The sequence below is a fragment of the Barbatula barbatula genome (assembly GCF_947034865.1).
Source record: "Barbatula barbatula genome assembly, chromosome: 4".
In the NCBI taxonomy this organism is placed as follows: Eukaryota; Metazoa; Chordata; class Actinopteri; order Cypriniformes; family Nemacheilidae; genus Barbatula; species Barbatula barbatula.
In genome coordinates, this window is record NC_136768.1 from 3,997,355 (window position 1) to 4,014,710 (window position 17,356).

A 17,356-nucleotide genomic window follows, 5' to 3' on the forward strand; every position below is an offset into this window, starting at 1 on the left:
TGTCAAGCAAACCACCGACGCGTGAGTCTTCTAGTGGTCTACACCATGACAACGGGTTGTTAAGGTAACCCCAAGACATATGTGTGTTCAACAACCGCAATTCAACGCTGCGAGCGCAATTCTGATTCAGCATCAGTTAGTTAAATTCGTTCCAAGCCGTCCAAAGCTGCAAACGACAAGCAAACCGTTCCCAGATCAGCCGTCGCACTGTATGACGAAACATCCTCAAAACGCTCCCTCGACGAACTGACATCCCGCCGAGCCAATCAACGTGAGACACGAATAGAACGTGTAAAATCGGACATGTAAGACGGTGATTGGAGGACGCCGGCTGCGGACCGCTCTCTGATTGGTGCGGTGTTGTGCGTGGGGTACAGCGATTGGCTCACGACGGCTAGACACCGCCTTTTACCGAAGGAGTTCATAAAGCCGACTTCTTCTTCTCCGTCCACGCACTGCAAGTTCATTGAGGCGTGGGCAACGTTGTGTCAAGTTCAAGGCGTTAATCTCCAATTTCGTCTCGTTGTTAAGCCATTTTTGTCTCAAAAGCAATGAGGCGACTGTGGGTCATCGGTCTCCTCGGTGCACTTCTTGCATTCGGTAAGTATGGCCATCAATTGCGGCGTTATGCGGATTATGCAGTTTGATTGTCTGTGTAAACTTGACAGTGTTTACAATAACGCTGCCGAAATGTAATTTTGACGTCGGTGTTATATTCTGTTTTATAAATGCATATTTATTTTTTCGTGTGTGATTTATCATGCAATGGTTTACCATGGGGAAATAAAAGATGGACAATGAATCTGACTTGCATGTGCTTCTGGAAGTTTCTGAAAGATTGAGCTTGGTTTCGTGTCGTCATATTCGTATTTTGTGTCTAATATTTGAATTCTTTTTATTCTAAGCACTTAACATCACGAGATGCAATTTCTAAATCACAATATAGCTGGAACTGCACGAGTAACGTTAACTTGGCTGTTTGTCTTCTCTCTCTCTCTCTCTCTCTCTCTCTCTCTCTCTCTCTCTCTCTCTCTAGCAAATAAAAATAGCCAAACTAAATCTTGATAAGAATTTAACTAGCGTGGTTAAGCTGTCATTTCAAGGTCTTTAACTCTATGGCTCCGAGTTTTCGGAGGAGAAATGTGTAAAATTCAAAGATGTCCTCATTACAGATGATGAGGGAAAAATTCAGTGAGATTTTACTTTAAAATGCCTACATAGGCGATGTATCTTCCTTCATAATAAATTTAACAGGCTTGCTATGCAAGCACAGTAAGGCCTTCATGCTTAAAATATAACATTGAGATTTGTATCTCATGACGGTATTGAATCATTTGGTGTAACTTGCCCTGCCACTCATGCTGTAAACACGATTTTGGTGTAGATGTTAATGTTTGATACGTTGCATAAATTGCAGCTTCTGTGAAAGCTGATGATGATGTTGACATTGACGGCACAGTGGAAGATGACTTGGGAAAGAGCCGCGATGGATCCCGCACAGACGACGAGACTGTTCAGAGGTCTGTTGGCATTTGAGTTTGAAACCTTACCTGACTGTATTCATTTTAAACATTGACTTATGATCACTGTGGCAAAATAAAGCATTGAATCTAATTTTAGCTGCAATTTCTTGTCTTGTCAAAACACATATGTTTGTCTATTATTAAGACACATTTAAATAGATTCAATTTAAGCTCATCGCATGATTCCCAATGGGGGACATAGACATCTGGATGATACTTTCATGTGACTTGTTCCACACCCAAGGGTAAACAATAATGAGTCCACTGAGGAACAAACATGTTACAAGCATCCCTAAAACTCTCCTATGATTTCATCTCTTCGCAAACAGAGAGGAAGAGGCCATCCAGCTAGATGGACTAAACGCCTCACAAATTAAAGAAATTAGAGAGAAAGCAGAAAAGCATGTGTTCCAGGCGGAAGTGAACCGGATGATGAAATTGATCATCAATTCTCTGTATAAGAACAAGGAGGTAAGTTAGTGGTCTGCTTTTTTACCTATAATTGGCATAATTTAGACTAAAAGGTTCTGGTTTAGTCCTTGCGTAGTTGACTGGGCTATGTGAGGGACATTCATGTTCATGTTTTTCTCCAAATTATAGATCTTCCTTAGAGAGTTGATCTCTAATGCTTCCGATGCCTTGGATAAGATCCGCTTGCTGTCTTTGACCAATGAAGACGCCCTTGCTGGAAATGAAGAGCTTATTATTAAAATCAAGGTGTGTACAACGTTGGCTGTTAAAATTTAGTCCTCATTCCGACCTGTAGCCTCATATGTGCACAATCCACGGGATGGCTTTGAACATAACTTAAATTTGCATTGCAAAAGTCAAACGTCTGTGATGCAAATTCTGGAGCTTTTCCTTTGTCATTTCCATATCTTAAAAACATTTACTTTTGTCAATAGCGGTTTATTTGAAATAATACCTATGCTTTAATTTCCCAGTCTGACAAAGAGAAGAACATGCTTCACATCACTGACACTGGTATTGGCATGACTAAAGAGGAACTGGTAAAGAACCTCGGTACCATCGCTAAGTCTGGAACCAGCGAGTTTCTCAACAAGATAACAGAAGTTCAGGATGATAGTCAGTCCACCTCTGAGCTCATTGGTCAGTTTGGTGTGGGCTTCTACTCCGCCTTCCTTGTAGCTGATAAAGTCATTGTCACATCCAAGCACAACAACGGGACTCAGCACATCTGGGAGTCCGATTCCAACGAGTTTTCCGTCATGGAGGATCCTCGTGGAGACACTCTGGGCAGAGGCAGCACTATTACGTAAGGGGGGCCACTATGAAGAACGTCACATGATCTCTTGCATGTTAACACATGTTTCACGTACTAAAGAAGTTTTGTTTGATCAGGTTGGTGATGAAAGAGGAAGCATCAGACTATCTTGAGCTGGAGACCATTAAGAACCTAGTGAGAAAGTATTCTCAGTTCATCAACTTCCCCATTTATGTATGGGCCAGCAAGGTCAGTGTCCTCTGTGTCAGGATTCCAAATGAAAAAAGTTGACTTAAAGTTGACTTGATTTGTTCTGTCTGATCTCAGACTGAGACCGTAGAGGAGCCCATTGAGGAGGCTGAGGCTGAGGCTGAGAAGGAAGATGCCACTGAAGATGAAGCTGAGGTTGAGGAAGAGGAGGAAGACAAGGACAAACCAAAGACAAAGAAGGTAAAAAAGCAACCAGGATTATAACCATCCATATGCAAATCAACCTTAGAATCAACAAATTTATGAACGATTCAATGTTCTCGGCAGGTGGAGAAAACCATTTGGGATTGGGAGCTGATGAATGACATTAAGCCCATCTGGCAGAGGCCTGCCAAGGAAGTTGAGGAAGATGAATACAAGGCCTTCTACAAGACCTTCTCCAGGGTGAGTCAACATGTGCTGTAAACTCAACGGATCCTATAAGGACCACAGGAGATGATTGAGGTTAAGTAAAATCTGGTTTTATTTCAGGACACCGATGAGCCCATGTCTCACATCCACTTCACCGCTGAAGGTGAGGTCACCTTCAAGTCCATACTCTTTGTTCCTGCATCTGCACCCCGAGGCCTTTTTGATGAATATGGTACCAAGAAGAACGACTTCATCAAGGTAATTTTTTATTGGCTCTTGGGTGGTGAAAGCATCTCCTGTTTTAAATTCTAGATTGAGTTGAGCCAAACTCTTTTCTTTTCCCTCTCAGCTCTTTGTGCGTAGAGTCTTCATTACAGATGACTTCCACGACATGATGCCCAAGTACCTTAACTTCGTCAGAGGCGTTGTAAGTTCTACAATCTGCATCTTTAGCTACCATTTGAATACGAACTGTTTAGTGAACGGAGCATCTGATCTTGTTTCTCAGGTGGACTCTGATGATTTGCCTCTGAATGTGTCCAGAGAGACTCTACAGCAGCACAAACTGCTCAAGGTAAAGCTCACAATTTTGCTTGCTAGTGGTTATTTATAGGATATAAAAATGGTAAAGCATTTTTAACTTACCATTGTTCTTGTATAGGTTATTCGTAAAAAGCTGGTGCGCAAGACCTTGGACATGATCAAGAAGATCGCAGAGGAGCACTACAACGATAAATTCTGGAAGGAGTTCGGCACCAACATCAAGCTGGGAGTTATTGAGGATCACTCTAACCGAACCCGCCTGGCCAAGCTGCTCCGCTTCCAGACCTCCAACAGCGAGACTGTACTGTCCAGCCTGGAGCAGTATGTGGAGAGAATGAAGGAGAAACAGGACAAGATCTACTTCATGGCTGGAACAAGCAGGAAGGAGGTAACTATGTGATCGATGCTGCCACGTTAAAAAGTTAAACTCTACTATGATAATGGCCTACAGTTCAGATGTTCTCGAACTTGTTGTTGCTTTCAATTTAGGCAGAGTCTTCTCCATTTGTCGAGAAACTTCTGAAGAAAGGATACGAGGTTGTCTATCTGACCGAGCCGGTTGATGAGTACTGCATCCAGGCCCTCCCTGAGTTCGACGGCAAACGCTTCCAGAACGTGGCGAAGGAAGGAGTGAAATTCGACGAGAGCGAGAAGGCCAAAGAGAAGAGGGAAAGCCTGGAGAAAGAGTTTGAACCCCTCACCACATGGTTGAAGGACAGTGCCCTGAAGGACAAAGTATGACTCATAGTTTGTTCTATTGTGGTGTTACTGTATTGCATACTGTAAAATCATTGCATTTGCAAATGACACAAGTTGAAATTAGTTTTCTCTTTTTCAGATTGAAAAAGCGGTTTTGTCTCAGAGGCTGACAAAATCTCCCTGTGCTCTGGTCGCCAGTCAGTACGGATGGTCTGGCAACATGGAACGAATAATGAAGGCCCAGGCTTACCAGACAGGAAAAGACATTTCCACAAAGTAAGTTTTCTGCATTGATCAAAGACACTCTTAAAATCTTTTCACATACAAAATTTATCATAAATCTAAATTTATAATTACTATTATTTCAAGTATTACACTTATTCAAGTGGCGGCTTCAGTTCACCACAAACTGCTTTGCTTTGTGAGAAAGTGTTTTACGCTGACCATTAAACTTCCACTTTTCCGCCCTTTTAGTTATTATGCAAGTCAAAAGAAGACGTTAGAAATCAACCCCAAACATCCTCTCATTAAAGAAATGTTAAAGCGAGTCAACGTAAGTCTGACATCATTCTTCTTCACTTTTGTATTCTGATTCGGTTTGATATTGCCCTCAAAATCTACAGTTCAGATGATCAAAGATGTTTTTGCTCTGCTTGTAGACTGATGCTGCTGACCAGACAGCTTCAGATTTGGCCGTTGTGCTCTTCGAGACCTCCTCATTGCGTTCCGGTTACCAACTCACAGACACCAAAGCCTACGGAGACATAATCGAGCGTATGCTCCGGCTCAGCATGAACGTAGACCTCAACGAACAGGTATGTCCTCAAAGACTCGAAGAAACGTTTGACGGGCTAGCAGAAATGTTTACGTGAATTGTTGATTAATGTCCTTTTCTGCCCATGTGTGCAGGTTGAGGATGAACCAGAGGAGGAAGCTGAAGAACCAGCTGAAGAAGCGGAGGCTGAGGATGAAGAGGAGGTCCAGGCAGATGATGATGCAGAGGAAGAATCAGTGAGTGTGCCTTCAATTCTCCCAGTGGCTCACAATGGAAATTGTGGTTAATAATTTAATCATGTTTGATTTTAAACCTGCCAATTATTTTATTTCAGGATTCAACAGGCAAAGACGAGTTGTAAAGCTGTTTGATAGGAGTGGACGGGGCGTTGGACTGGTGCAGAGAAGATGAAAACATTCTGGTTCTCTCTGTATGGGCGGGTTGGGGGAATTGGGGCTGGGTTTTTAAGCGCTGCTTCTGTTTGATTTTCTTTTTTTTACATTCCTCCATGATTGTAAATTTGTTAATATTTAACTGACCCAGTTATGGAGTGCTGACTCCTGTCCTCAGAACCATTAAATGTTTCCGGAAAGGGACCGTGTGTGTGTGTTGTTTGATTAGCTGCTTTCTGTAGACAAAGACTACAAATTATCCAAAAATAGCACATTAGTGTATTTAATTGCTGCAAAACAAAAACAATATTGTCTAACATTTCCAACAAGCACCATAAAAAGTCAAGTGAAATTCTTGAAGATTAAATTTAGGGATCATACAGTCTGTTTTGGTCGTACCAGAGAGAACCTTCCTGTGGGGTCTGGAATAAACCATTTCTCCCAACGCTCCAAATGGACGCATGGGTACTCCCATGGTTTGAAATTCCCGTTCCAGTGAAGTAGTTGTGCCTCTTGGAGAACAGACTCTGGATACTGTGCATCAGGACTCCAGCCTTTGTACAGTAAAGCACAAGTTTTATATTCTAAATTTATTGCTTTGACAATTATTTCTGGAAATGTTCTCCAGTAAATCAAATAGCATAGCATGCACAATAGGGATAAATGGAGTTGGAAGATATGTTACCCAGGTGTCTGACATGCCACCGTGGATCAACGGTTGTGTATCTATTATGAAAGACAATGAGCATTGCAGGGGTGGCCACGCCCCCTGCCACAGAACTGCTGTACAGGTTTTCCCTACATATAGCGGAAAAAAGTTGTATAAACACATTGGATACCCCTTGTAGCCAGGGTGTTTTCCTGCCTCAGACCAAGACTTCAGCACCCCCTTCAACCACAACAGGCATAAGTGGTATAGATGGATTACATACAGGGGCGGTTAGCTGTAACGCACACAAATACAAAAAAGACTTGCCTGAAGTTCCTAGTCATCCATTTCTCTAACAGTTTAGTTACTTTTTGCTTCTTCCACTCTGCAACATCTGCCACAAAAACCCCAGGATTAAATGTGCACTCGCTGGGGTTGATGCCCAGCTCTCTGACTGCCTCTTTGCGGTAATCCAGAAAGCCCATGTAGGTCGTCTGTTGGAGCCAGTCCGAAGATAGAATGAGATTCCATGTGAAATGCATGCATAAATATAAAATATGCACAAAAATACACACCTGCATCCCCACACTGCGCACCATCTCGTGAGTTTGGGGCAAGTCGCAGTCTGATGCGAATGCTGCTGCGTGCCCGGGTTTAAGTTTGATGTGGTACAATTCCTGTATATCTCCTGTGGAATAACACCATAGATAAGCAGTTTCGTGCATGTGATGTATAACATTTCAAAATAGATTATTTAGAATAATGCACAATTCATTTGAACATCAGTCTCACCTTGCACTATGACATCATCATCCAAGTAAACAATGCGCTCATGATTTTCAATGTCAAGAAGCGGCAGGTAGAACCTCACAAAGTTCAGCTACAACATGAGAGAAACCAGGATCTCACTAGAGCTTAGTTTAAATGTTTTTTTTAGTATTCATTTTGTGCAATTGGTTATCTGGATACCAGCTGATCAGAACTCACAGGGTGCAGCAGTTCTGGTCTGGATGAGTCCGGATTCACTTTCCCTTTCAACACCATCGGGTTAAACTCCAGGATCTTGTACTTGATTTTTCTTAGTTTGGTATTATCAATGTATTCCCTGTAGTCAACAAAAAGAATGTCGGGATGCCACGTCATGTTTCATGTAAATTCGGTTGTACTGGAAAATCTATAGGTTGCCGACACCTGACCTTATGTTTCTGATGGCATCTCGCAGAGTAACTATGTAGAAAATAACGTTAGCCTGAGTGTTGCTGAAGACGCTGTTGATTGTTGCCATGGAAGCGCCGATGCGCTCCTCTGATGCACAGATCAGCACAGGGATGTCGCTGTCCGGCTCATCTTTAACACCTGCTTCAATCTCATCATTCTTTACCTCTGTATAATAAAAAAGTAAAAAAGATCATATTAGCAAACATCATTTTTAACACTGCTATATTCGCACCATGCGTTTACCTACCTGATCTAGTCTTGTTTAACAGAACATAAAGTGCTACCAGGATTAGCAGAATGAAGAGCCCACGGTTGACTGGAACACACAAAAAGAGACAACAAGTATTCACTACATTTCAGCTATTTTAAAGTGCTTTAATATATGGTGACCAGCAGAGGTCCCTACCATACAAACATTGTAGAACTAAAAGAAAATCCCACTTAAATAATCACAAATACAAGATTTTACATAGAAACAAACTGTTAGAAGTTTGTAGAAAGATTAAGTTTCTATGCTGAGTTCTATTATCACGACACACCCTTTGTTGTTATTAAAAATGCGGAGTGAGGACTAAACATACAAATATGAACTAAAGACTAAACTCTTGTTTTGCTCAAATGGCTTTCACACACTCTGAAATACATGTCTTTTATGAGTCCCCAATCTGCCTGGTTACCTCATTTTCTCTAGGACAGCCAGAAACACACACATACACACTTAGGACATCCCAGTTTTTGCAACACAGAACTGTAGAAATAATCCTACATCACATATTGAAACATGACAAATTTAAGATTGCAACAAAAGTCTCATTCTGTGTGATTCATTTACTGATAATGAAGTTGAGATGTTTTTCTATAATGATGAAATAGCAATAAAGGTACCCCTGCAAAGGAGGATGGGGCAAATATTGTATTTCATCACTTACTTTTCCTTAGCAGAGCCATGTTTCATCCAAAAGCATCTATAAAAACAAAAGAGAGATGAATCTTAGTTGTCCATTTATATCGCATTCTATTCTATATGCTTTCTTTTTGTTCATTTGGGTGACGGAGAACGATGTCTAAGCATGTGTTGTGTAATTGCTTTATACTGAAACATCAAGCTGTTTCACAGCATTATGAAAACGTAACTTGTTTAGTCATGATGGTTATATGCCCAAGACACATTTGGAAAGGTTTGTGGGTCTCTTGAGTCTGTGCACATGTGTTGCTTACTGGGAATCTTCCTGTCTTTTCTTCCCGATGGCATTCTTTCTTAAGCCTTTTATCTGTTTCAATCCAGTTATCTTTTCTCTCCCACTTAATATGATATTCTCTTGAGTAAAACTTAACTCTTTGGTTGCAAATACAATGACGAGTCTGTTTCTCAACAACTGAATTCATGAAATTCAGAGCAGTGATCTAAATAGGAAAATCCTGCATAGATCGGAATTGAATATGTTATGCCTTACATTATTTACAGCATATTTATTTTTAATAGTAACAGCGTACATTTTTATTAATAACATTTAACATTAAGATAACAGATACCCTTGTTAAAATGAACCGTTGTTTTACAACAGTGATCTGTGATAGTAGTAGTATTGCCATAGTCTCACTAAAGCAACAGTTCAAACATGAAATATGTAGTAAAACTTTGGTAATACAAATGTTAAACAATATTGTAAAACATGGTTACTGCACTTCTACTTTAATAAAAAACATATACTACAAAACACAGGGGTATGTAACGTTATTGTGTAAGCAAAAGCTCAATGTTGCACAGTAATGGACACGAGCACTTCGACGAAAAACACAACTTCGACGGATTTTTTGTGACTTTAATTCATTTTGTGATGTTAAACACTTACCTGTATGATTCCCAGTTTCATTCACAGCAGTCTCGCGTTAATATCCATTATTCTGTACACAACTCGAGCGAGTGGGTGTGACCAGCACGCGTCCTGTTTTGTGGGCGTGGTCACGAAAACGTCCTCTATCCAGGCGCGCTGCTGATTTCATCTTTTTAGTCCGCATGAGATTTTGTATATTTTGGACGGAATACACGCCACTGTTGTAAAACAATTATTCAATTTGATTTATTTAGCGCTTTTCACAAAAAAAGTATTTGCATAACAGCTTTACATAATTTATAATCAACAAATGCGTTTATATATGCAGTGTACACTGACGAAACTTCATTACATAATGTTTTAAATATGTAATAATCAATATTGACAGTATTATAAAAATGTTTTATGTTTAAATGTTACATTTTTTACTGTTTCATGATTCAGAATCATTCAATCTAACATTGTGCATATCAAAACAAGTATTAAATATTGTAGAAAATGTGTCTGATTATAATGTTAATTTGTCCTTCAAAGCAACAGGTACAAAATTTGTTATACAGTTATATTTCGGTCAAGACAGAGGGATAAATCTAATATCCTACAATGGTGTTTTATGCAGCTTTGATTCCACAAAATACAATCCAGATGAACTGCTCAGCTAGAGGTTATAGAAGGACAAAAACAATGTGTCTTCCATTTATTTTGTAGTTTTCAGCAACAGACCCGCAGAGACAGGTCTTAAATTTAGTAACACACATACAGACGTAGGTACGTGCGTGCGTGAAAATATACACATTTTTATAAACTCTCACACAATCGTAGACTCTGGATAATTGTCTTCAGAAACAAATCAAGTTTTAGACAATAATTTGACATGGAAAACTATTTCTATAAAAAAAAACATGCCAGACTTTTCCCACTTAGTAATGAAAGTGACTTATAACAAAAAAGACCATCAGTATTGAAAATATACACAATATGAGCAATTTGACCAATCACACCATCCCATCCATCTTTATGTAAGCCCAACAATGATTATAATGAAGGGTTATTTTCCTTTAATTATTTTTTGTACAATTCTATTTGTTTCTCTTCACTTCAACTATTGCGCTGTTCACTACAGCTGTAATACCGAAGGTATACTGAGGGTTTGGATATCCTCCATTAAAGACAGGAAAAGCAAACTCTGAAATGCTGCCAACTGACTTATTCTCCAACTAACATGGTGATGTCACTGACTGTGCTCCAAATAAGAGAGTCACACACAATGTGAAACAGATCTCCAGATGGACTGCTTTGTTTAGCAGCATTTTAAAATGCTTAAATAAAATCTAGTTAGAATCTGAATCACAAGCAAATTAAAACTTTGTTTGCGGCTATTTGCAAAAGGCACTTTAAAAGAAAGGACAACTTAAAGCTACTCGTTTGTCTGCATGGATACGCTCTTAAAACAGAGCTAACAGCATGGCAACGTTGATGGGCAGATCGATGCTTTCGTTGGTGTAGGTCATTGATCTGACCACTTCGGCAGGGGAGAGAAGAAAGGCGACGGGTCCAACCCGCTGCTCCACACAGGTCAAACAAAGAACACCGCCCTCGTCCAAACCGTCCATCTAAAAAAAAAGATATATATATATATTTTATTGCAATATTTAAAAAAAGAGTACAATAATTATGAATACAAATAAATTCCAATAGCAACATCTATTTTTTTTCAAGATTAAATACATTAGCTATAGAAGTATCTATTCATAGATTTAAATAATATAAGTTTAGATAAACCTTGAATAAACTAAACAAAACCAAACCAATCAAAAAAAGTCAAATGAAGGAGAAAATAAAGGTTACTGACATATCTGATGGGGAGTTTACACATGCTGAGGGGTGAATCCGCTGTGATGTGGTTTTCACAGTCGGCAATGGAACAGACGGGAGATGGGTCTGTACTTAGCAGAGTGCTGGTCAACTGGGACCTTAGGAAGTACTCCTGTAGCACACAGGAAGCGGAATGAGATAAAAACACATTTAACTTATGATATCAAGAATGACAATAATTGGAAGAAAATAAAGTGAGAACAAACAGAGTAATTCACCCCAGTAAATGTGAGGATGTTGCTGATGGTCTTGGTGATGTAAAGAGCTCTTTTGGCTCGTGTGACGGCCACGTATAACAGGTTCCACTCATCATCTGGGACACTTGCTACAAGCAGAACGAAAACAATGTACTTTCTACACATTGTTCTAACATACCTTTGCAACAGTATTATTGCATTAAACATTCCAGATTCATGTTTTTAAGACACACAAACCTGTGCTGAAACTGCCCACTCTCTGCAGGTTGTGTCGACAACAGGGAACTTTCATGAAATCATCCGTCACAACCACAGTGTCGAACTCCAGGCCTTTAGACTTGTGCACCGTACCGAGAAGGTAATCTGTAAATGCAAATCAGTCTGAATGAAGAGGGCCATTTGCATGGTAGGACGTAGGACAATTTTACTTCAACCCTACTGTGCATTCATCATGAAAATACCTGCAAACTGAGGATTTCTCTGGGCCCGTCCTTTGATCCGTTGTACCAGTTCTGGAATGCGTTTGTGGTATTTTTCCACCACAGCTAGTTTGGCCTCGAGCTCACGGTCTTCTGAGACTGTTGCGTATCCCCTCAAACCTCGATATCCACCCATCTTCTCTCGGCAGAAAGTGCGGATGAAGTAGTCTTTGATTGTGAGGTTCTCTGAGGAACAGAATAAAACCCAAAACATCACAAACCTCTGCCTGTTTAAAAAGTTCTTCAAAATGTTCATACTTTGAAACAACAGCTTATGAACTTTAAATATAAGATTATTGCCATCAAATACACATTCTTAACTTAAGTGACTTACCACTTTTGCGTTTGTCCTCAGGTTGCATCAGGACCCAGATATCCATGATTTTCTCCAGTCCAAAGTGTTCAACACCCTAAATAAAGAGGTCAAAACATTTTTACTTTAAAATAAGATTTTTGGACCAATTATATTTGACTGAGGGTGGAGCTACATATAGCGCCACAAGGAAAATCTACACTTAATCCACTGGTGTTGGCTGGTTTAAAAATGGTTTAAATGTTAAGTGTTTATGTACTCCAACAATGTAGATCTTGCAGTCGGGGTTGGCATCCGTGAGTCGGACAGCTTCACTAAATACAGTCACGTTACAGCGGCTCAGAATGGCCACGCTGCCTTCTTGTGAGAGTTTCTGTCCCTGTTTCAGAAGCTCAAGTGCTTGTGTGTCCTCTCCTTTAACATGTCCTGAGAACACAGACATGCACACAAAGGGTTATGTCTCTCTTTATCTTACATGGGAAATTTGCAAAAACAAAATGCTCCAACAAACTTACCATCCTGACACCCACCAACCAATATCTGCTTCACTTTTTTACAGCTTTCCAATATTGTAGCACCAACATAGGCGATCTCAGAGCCAAACCTGAAACTCTTAAGAAAAAAGTGGAGACGTTAGAATCCGCCACGCTTGGTCATGGTGTCAATATTCAACTACCTATCTAAATATCTGGATTTTTTGTACCTGCGTGAGATAGTAGATGTGTGTGTGAGAAACACTGTGCAGGGCGTTCACCGCCCCTCTGAATGTGTAAATCTGCTGATGAGGGTCTCCAACCAAGACTTTTCCACAGTTCTGGGATAGCATTATATCCATGATAGCTGGAAAATGCAAAAAAACAACACTTGCATTTAGCACGTGCAAAAGCTCATTTAAAATGACCTACCACCTAACAAAGCTGAATGAGTTTAACTAACTATAATGGATGGGAGACATGACTCTATATACGTTGGAGTGTTTTCTGTACCTGGTGTGCAGTCCTGAGCTTCATCAATAAATATGACATCATAACAATCCAGCTCCGGTCGGGTCAGCTGCCAAAGTTTGAGGTAACCTATTACAGTGGATCAAACTATTAGCATTGACACTGACGACAGGCCATTGATGCCATGTTGTATGTATGAATGTGAACCTGGATGCATCGGGATATCTGGTCATTTCAAGTTCATTTCATGCATTTACCATCATGGGTCATGTTGTAGGCTCTCTCTCTTCTGCGCTGCAAATCCACCATTTTGTCCCATACGTTCTGTGCAATATCTGCAAACATCTGCAGAGAAAAAGAAACGCTGATCAAATGACCATCATCAGCATATAAACAACTAGCAAAAACCACAAGCTGTACTTTACTAATCTAGCTACAAGTACTGAAAAACAGTTTTGGCTTTACCCTTCTCTGTCCTTCATCTGGGCGCACCATATGGCCACGTGTGTTTTTGTACTCCCCCGGAACGTGCTGCACGCCAATGCGCTGGTCTATGGACGCCATGTAACTGTTCATGGTTTGCGTCACCACTTTACCATTGACAAATCCACCGTGATCCTTCGGCAACACCCACGCCACCTCAAACGGTTGCAAATTACTGGATAGTTTATGCCTATACCTGCAAAGAGAAATGAGAATGACCAATGACAATATGTCTCTTAATGGTATTTTCAGGGATAAAATGACGATTTGGACCATTAGAACATCTGTACTTAGTGTCGCCACTCGTAATAGTAGGTGTAAATATACATATATTCATGTTTATTTATGTATACATGTTACATATATTGACACTTCAACTGATTTAAACTGACCTCACTCCCACAGCTTTGAAGGCCATTGAATGGACTGTACTGCATTCCACATTGCGTGGGAACAACTGTTGCGCTTGCACTGCCACAGATTTGTTGAAGGCAAGGTAGAGAAAGCGCAAGTGTGGTCTCTGCTCAGCGTACTTCACTAGTGTAGTAGTCTTTCCAGTGCCTGCAAAATAATAGTATTAATAATGTACTGTACATGCATGTTTAAATATTTATCCACTTAGCAAATGCCTTTATAATATTGTTATGTATTGCCGCATATATCATTGTCATATATATTTTTTAAATACATGATAGACCATAACAGAATCCAATAATACAGAAATATACAATTATGCAAATACACAATCAGAATAAAATACAGCACAGACATCTAATCACAATCTAATCAGGAATATCTCTCTCTTACCTGCAAAAGCCATTATTTTAACAATGTGCTCTTTCTGGGTGTCATGATTAAGGATCTGCTGTTGTTCATGTGTGACATGAAGCGGTCTGAAGAAGAAATAAACAAAGGCACTGTTAAAGTTTATATTTTCCCTTCTCAATAAGAAATTAAGATTATAATGGCCACCCACCTGATCTTTTGTTGGCCCAAAGGAGGAGGTGCATTCTCCATTAAATGCAGCGTATAGATGATGTTGTAATGCCACCTAAAAAGACACAGATTGAAAAAAGATTTATCCAAACAGTATTGTTATCATCATGGCATCTGATGCTGGAGAAAATGACACCGCATGAATGTTCCTCTATCACACGGTCCTTGTGTCTCACCTGTTGCTTATGTTAATGCTGTTCTTTCTCATGGCCAGTAGCAGTGTTGCCACAGCCCAAAGATACTCCGAGATTCCACCTGCTGTCAGAAGACATCCAGACCTCCGCAACAGAGCTACCAAATCCAGGACATCTTTCACTCCGTCAGACAGTATCAACATCAGGGCCATGGCACACCAAGGGTTCGGACCCTGGAATAACGTCAAATAAGGAATCAAACACAAATTCAGCTTTAAGACTAAAAGTTCTGAAAACAGATTCACGTACCTCAGAGTCTGTCATATCCGGCAGTCTGTGTTTGATGCAGGCCTCGGCATGGGCATAGAGCCGATGTGCTTTCACACATTCTAACACATCCTTTACATTCACTCGCTTGCTGTGATTGAACTGAGAGATGTACCTTGAAAAAAAACAAGAAAAAGGTTGTGATTTATTTTAATAAAAAATTTAATTAACAAATACATTTTGATATAATGTTATTTATGTTTAACACTATTTATAGTAATAATACACGCTTACTACTGAATGAATAGGAAACTATTTAAATAATAAGATGCACGTAAATAATTAAAGACAGTATGCATGCGTAATGTCACCCACTACAAGGCCAAAAAAACATGAATTAGTAACATTTCAAAACATTAAACAAGGAACAAATGGCTTGATCTCACAGTACTTCCTTGACCATGTGACCAAGAAAACCCAGAATCATTTAAACTGACCAATCTGCAGATGACGGTAAACCCCCAACTGGCGACCCCCATATCACAAACATCACACCCTACCAATTTGATGTCTAGCACCTTGTGGTGTGAAAGTGGGGGTTGTGAATAACCCAATGTGAATAACCCTGAAAAGTTTAATCCTCAAAGAACACGCATTCCTACTTCAGCATGTTGAGAAGACACAAGTCATCCTTTTTGTTAATGTGATTATCATTCAGGATAGACTTTACTTCCTTCACTGCCTCGGGTTCCCGTTTACGGTATCTGTAGTACAACTTCTTCCAAGGAAGAAACTACGAAAGAAACAACAGATGTTACAAAATACTTCTAAATATATAATTTACTGAAACATACCTAATACACATCTAATATCAAACTAACCGTATACCTAAACCTAATGAGACTATAGACACACATACTCTTCATTATTACAATTTTCACATGTTTATTATTGGCAAGTATATAACCCTTTGCAAAAAAGTTAAATGGATAATAATCTACCTGCCGTGTTTATAAACCATCAACAACACACCTGTGGGTCCATGGTGACGATTCTCCAACGCTGGCACACCAGACTGATGTGTCGATAAAGATCATCAGCTGGGAGGTGACCAAACAATGTCCTAAGGATCTCATCTGGAAGGTCTTGGACGTGACCCTGGGGCACCGCATCCCCACCCTGCACTCCGAGCAACCCATAGTGGGCATCAGGGAGACCGTCTACAGGATACTCTTCATCCACTTCTTTTTTCACAGAGACCGCAAATTCCTTTTCCTTTTTGACACTGACCTCCTCAAACATGTCTTCATGGAACATGTCTTCTGTGATGCCTTCCATGAAGTCCTCTGTTACAGCTTCATCTTTTGGGACCAGAGGTGCAGCGAGTTCCTCTTCCTCTTTCACTGGGGTCTTGTTGTCTTTTTGGGGGCTGCTGCTGATGACTCCAGTAACCGAGAAGAACTCTGTAATGCCCTTCTGTTGTCCCACACTTTCTGCAGCTTGAGTGCCACATTAAAACTAAATTAAAACATGCATTCATGAAAACTTTGTGGAGAAGTGTAAATCAAACTATACAAAAAACACCTTGTCTTCTTTTTTTGATTGGTGTCCTGGGTTGAAGTCCATATTTGGGAGCGTCGTTTCTGACATTGGCAGTGAATGGCTGTTTGAGAGATTGGGTCCCCGAGCTGCTCTGGGCCAAATCTTGACAATCTGACGACCCCAGATGTCTGCGTTTGACCCTTCCTACATCCAGATACATCAAACAGCTCATAAACATTTTAACATTCACCCAGAGAACCAAAACACGCAGGATCAAGAGTTACATTTTGATTTACGAGTTACGAGTTTTGACTGCAGCACCGAATAGAGATGCGATCATTCATTAAAAAAGGTTCAACACTACAGCCACAAGACACAAAACAACAATACAAGACAGCAAAGATGAAGACAAATGCAAAGCATGAACAATTCATAGAGATTTACCACTCATGGACGACTCCATGATATATAAACGAAGAGACAACTCTTCTGGTCCGATTTAAGTTATTTAAAAAATACCCGAGTAACCAAACAACCTCACGCCGTGTTCTCTTCCGTTCAGCGTCTCCACATATTAAAACTCCACTTTCGTTTCAAAATAAAAGTCTTAATTTTTAAGCTCAAAAATAGTTCGAAATAAATAATG

At 40.0% G+C, this 17,356-nt stretch overlaps 3 protein-coding genes across 4 annotated transcripts; 1 reads left to right on the plus strand and 2 right to left on the minus strand.

Annotated features, from left to right (window-relative positions):
- The first annotated feature begins 74 nt into the window (after nucleotides 1-74).
- Nucleotides 75-6,364, plus strand: hsp90b1 (heat shock protein 90, beta (grp94), member 1). Its single transcript, XM_079454417.1, has 18 exons — nucleotides 75-600; nucleotides 1,418-1,520; nucleotides 1,853-1,994; nucleotides 2,124-2,240; nucleotides 2,468-2,799; nucleotides 2,886-2,997; nucleotides 3,076-3,198; nucleotides 3,286-3,402; nucleotides 3,490-3,627; nucleotides 3,719-3,796; nucleotides 3,878-3,943; nucleotides 4,031-4,300; nucleotides 4,402-4,647; nucleotides 4,751-4,887; nucleotides 5,086-5,164; nucleotides 5,271-5,426; nucleotides 5,521-5,622; nucleotides 5,721-6,364. Exons 1-18 carry the CDS (start codon nucleotides 552-554, stop codon nucleotides 5,745-5,747), a joined length of 2,394 nt encoding a protein of 797 aa, XP_079310543.1. The 5' UTR covers nucleotides 75-551; the 3' UTR covers nucleotides 5,748-6,364.
- LOC306892990 (glycosyltransferase 8 domain-containing protein 2-like) lies at nucleotides 6,037-9,628 on the minus strand. Its single transcript, XM_079454418.1, has 10 exons — nucleotides 9,499-9,628; nucleotides 8,575-8,610; nucleotides 7,893-7,961; nucleotides 7,624-7,810; nucleotides 7,415-7,532; nucleotides 7,220-7,307; nucleotides 7,003-7,115; nucleotides 6,755-6,921; nucleotides 6,464-6,576; nucleotides 6,037-6,332 (listed from the first exon to the last, which is right to left on the minus strand). The coding sequence occupies exons 2-10, from the start codon at nucleotides 8,591-8,593 to the stop codon at nucleotides 6,154-6,156; spliced, it is 1,053 nt and encodes a 350-aa protein (XP_079310544.1). The 5' UTR covers nucleotides 8,594-8,610; nucleotides 9,499-9,628; the 3' UTR covers nucleotides 6,037-6,153.
- A 75-nt stretch (nucleotides 9,629-9,703) lies between these two features.
- On the minus strand, nucleotides 9,704-17,300 carry fbxo18 (F-box DNA helicase 1). 2 transcript variants are annotated; one of them, XM_079454731.1, is made up of 22 exons: nucleotides 17,155-17,300; nucleotides 16,753-16,914; nucleotides 16,459-16,667; nucleotides 16,201-16,347; nucleotides 15,831-15,961; nucleotides 15,211-15,343; nucleotides 14,944-15,134; nucleotides 14,748-14,822; nucleotides 14,579-14,664; nucleotides 14,164-14,332; nucleotides 13,754-13,967; nucleotides 13,546-13,633; nucleotides 13,331-13,417; nucleotides 13,048-13,184; nucleotides 12,860-12,956; nucleotides 12,604-12,770; nucleotides 12,366-12,441; nucleotides 12,014-12,217; nucleotides 11,790-11,915; nucleotides 11,574-11,680; nucleotides 11,333-11,467; nucleotides 9,704-11,093 (listed from the first exon to the last, which is right to left on the minus strand). In XM_079454731.1, exons 1-22 carry the CDS (start codon nucleotides 17,171-17,173, stop codon nucleotides 10,926-10,928), a joined length of 2,928 nt encoding a protein of 975 aa, XP_079310857.1. In that variant the 5' UTR covers nucleotides 17,174-17,300; the 3' UTR covers nucleotides 9,704-10,925. The 2 variants fall into 2 exon arrangements, with proteins under 2 accessions (XP_079310857.1, XP_079310856.1); XM_079454730.1 differs by having other exon boundaries at nucleotides 16,201-16,667.
- Between the last annotated feature and the right edge of the window lie 56 nt (nucleotides 17,301-17,356).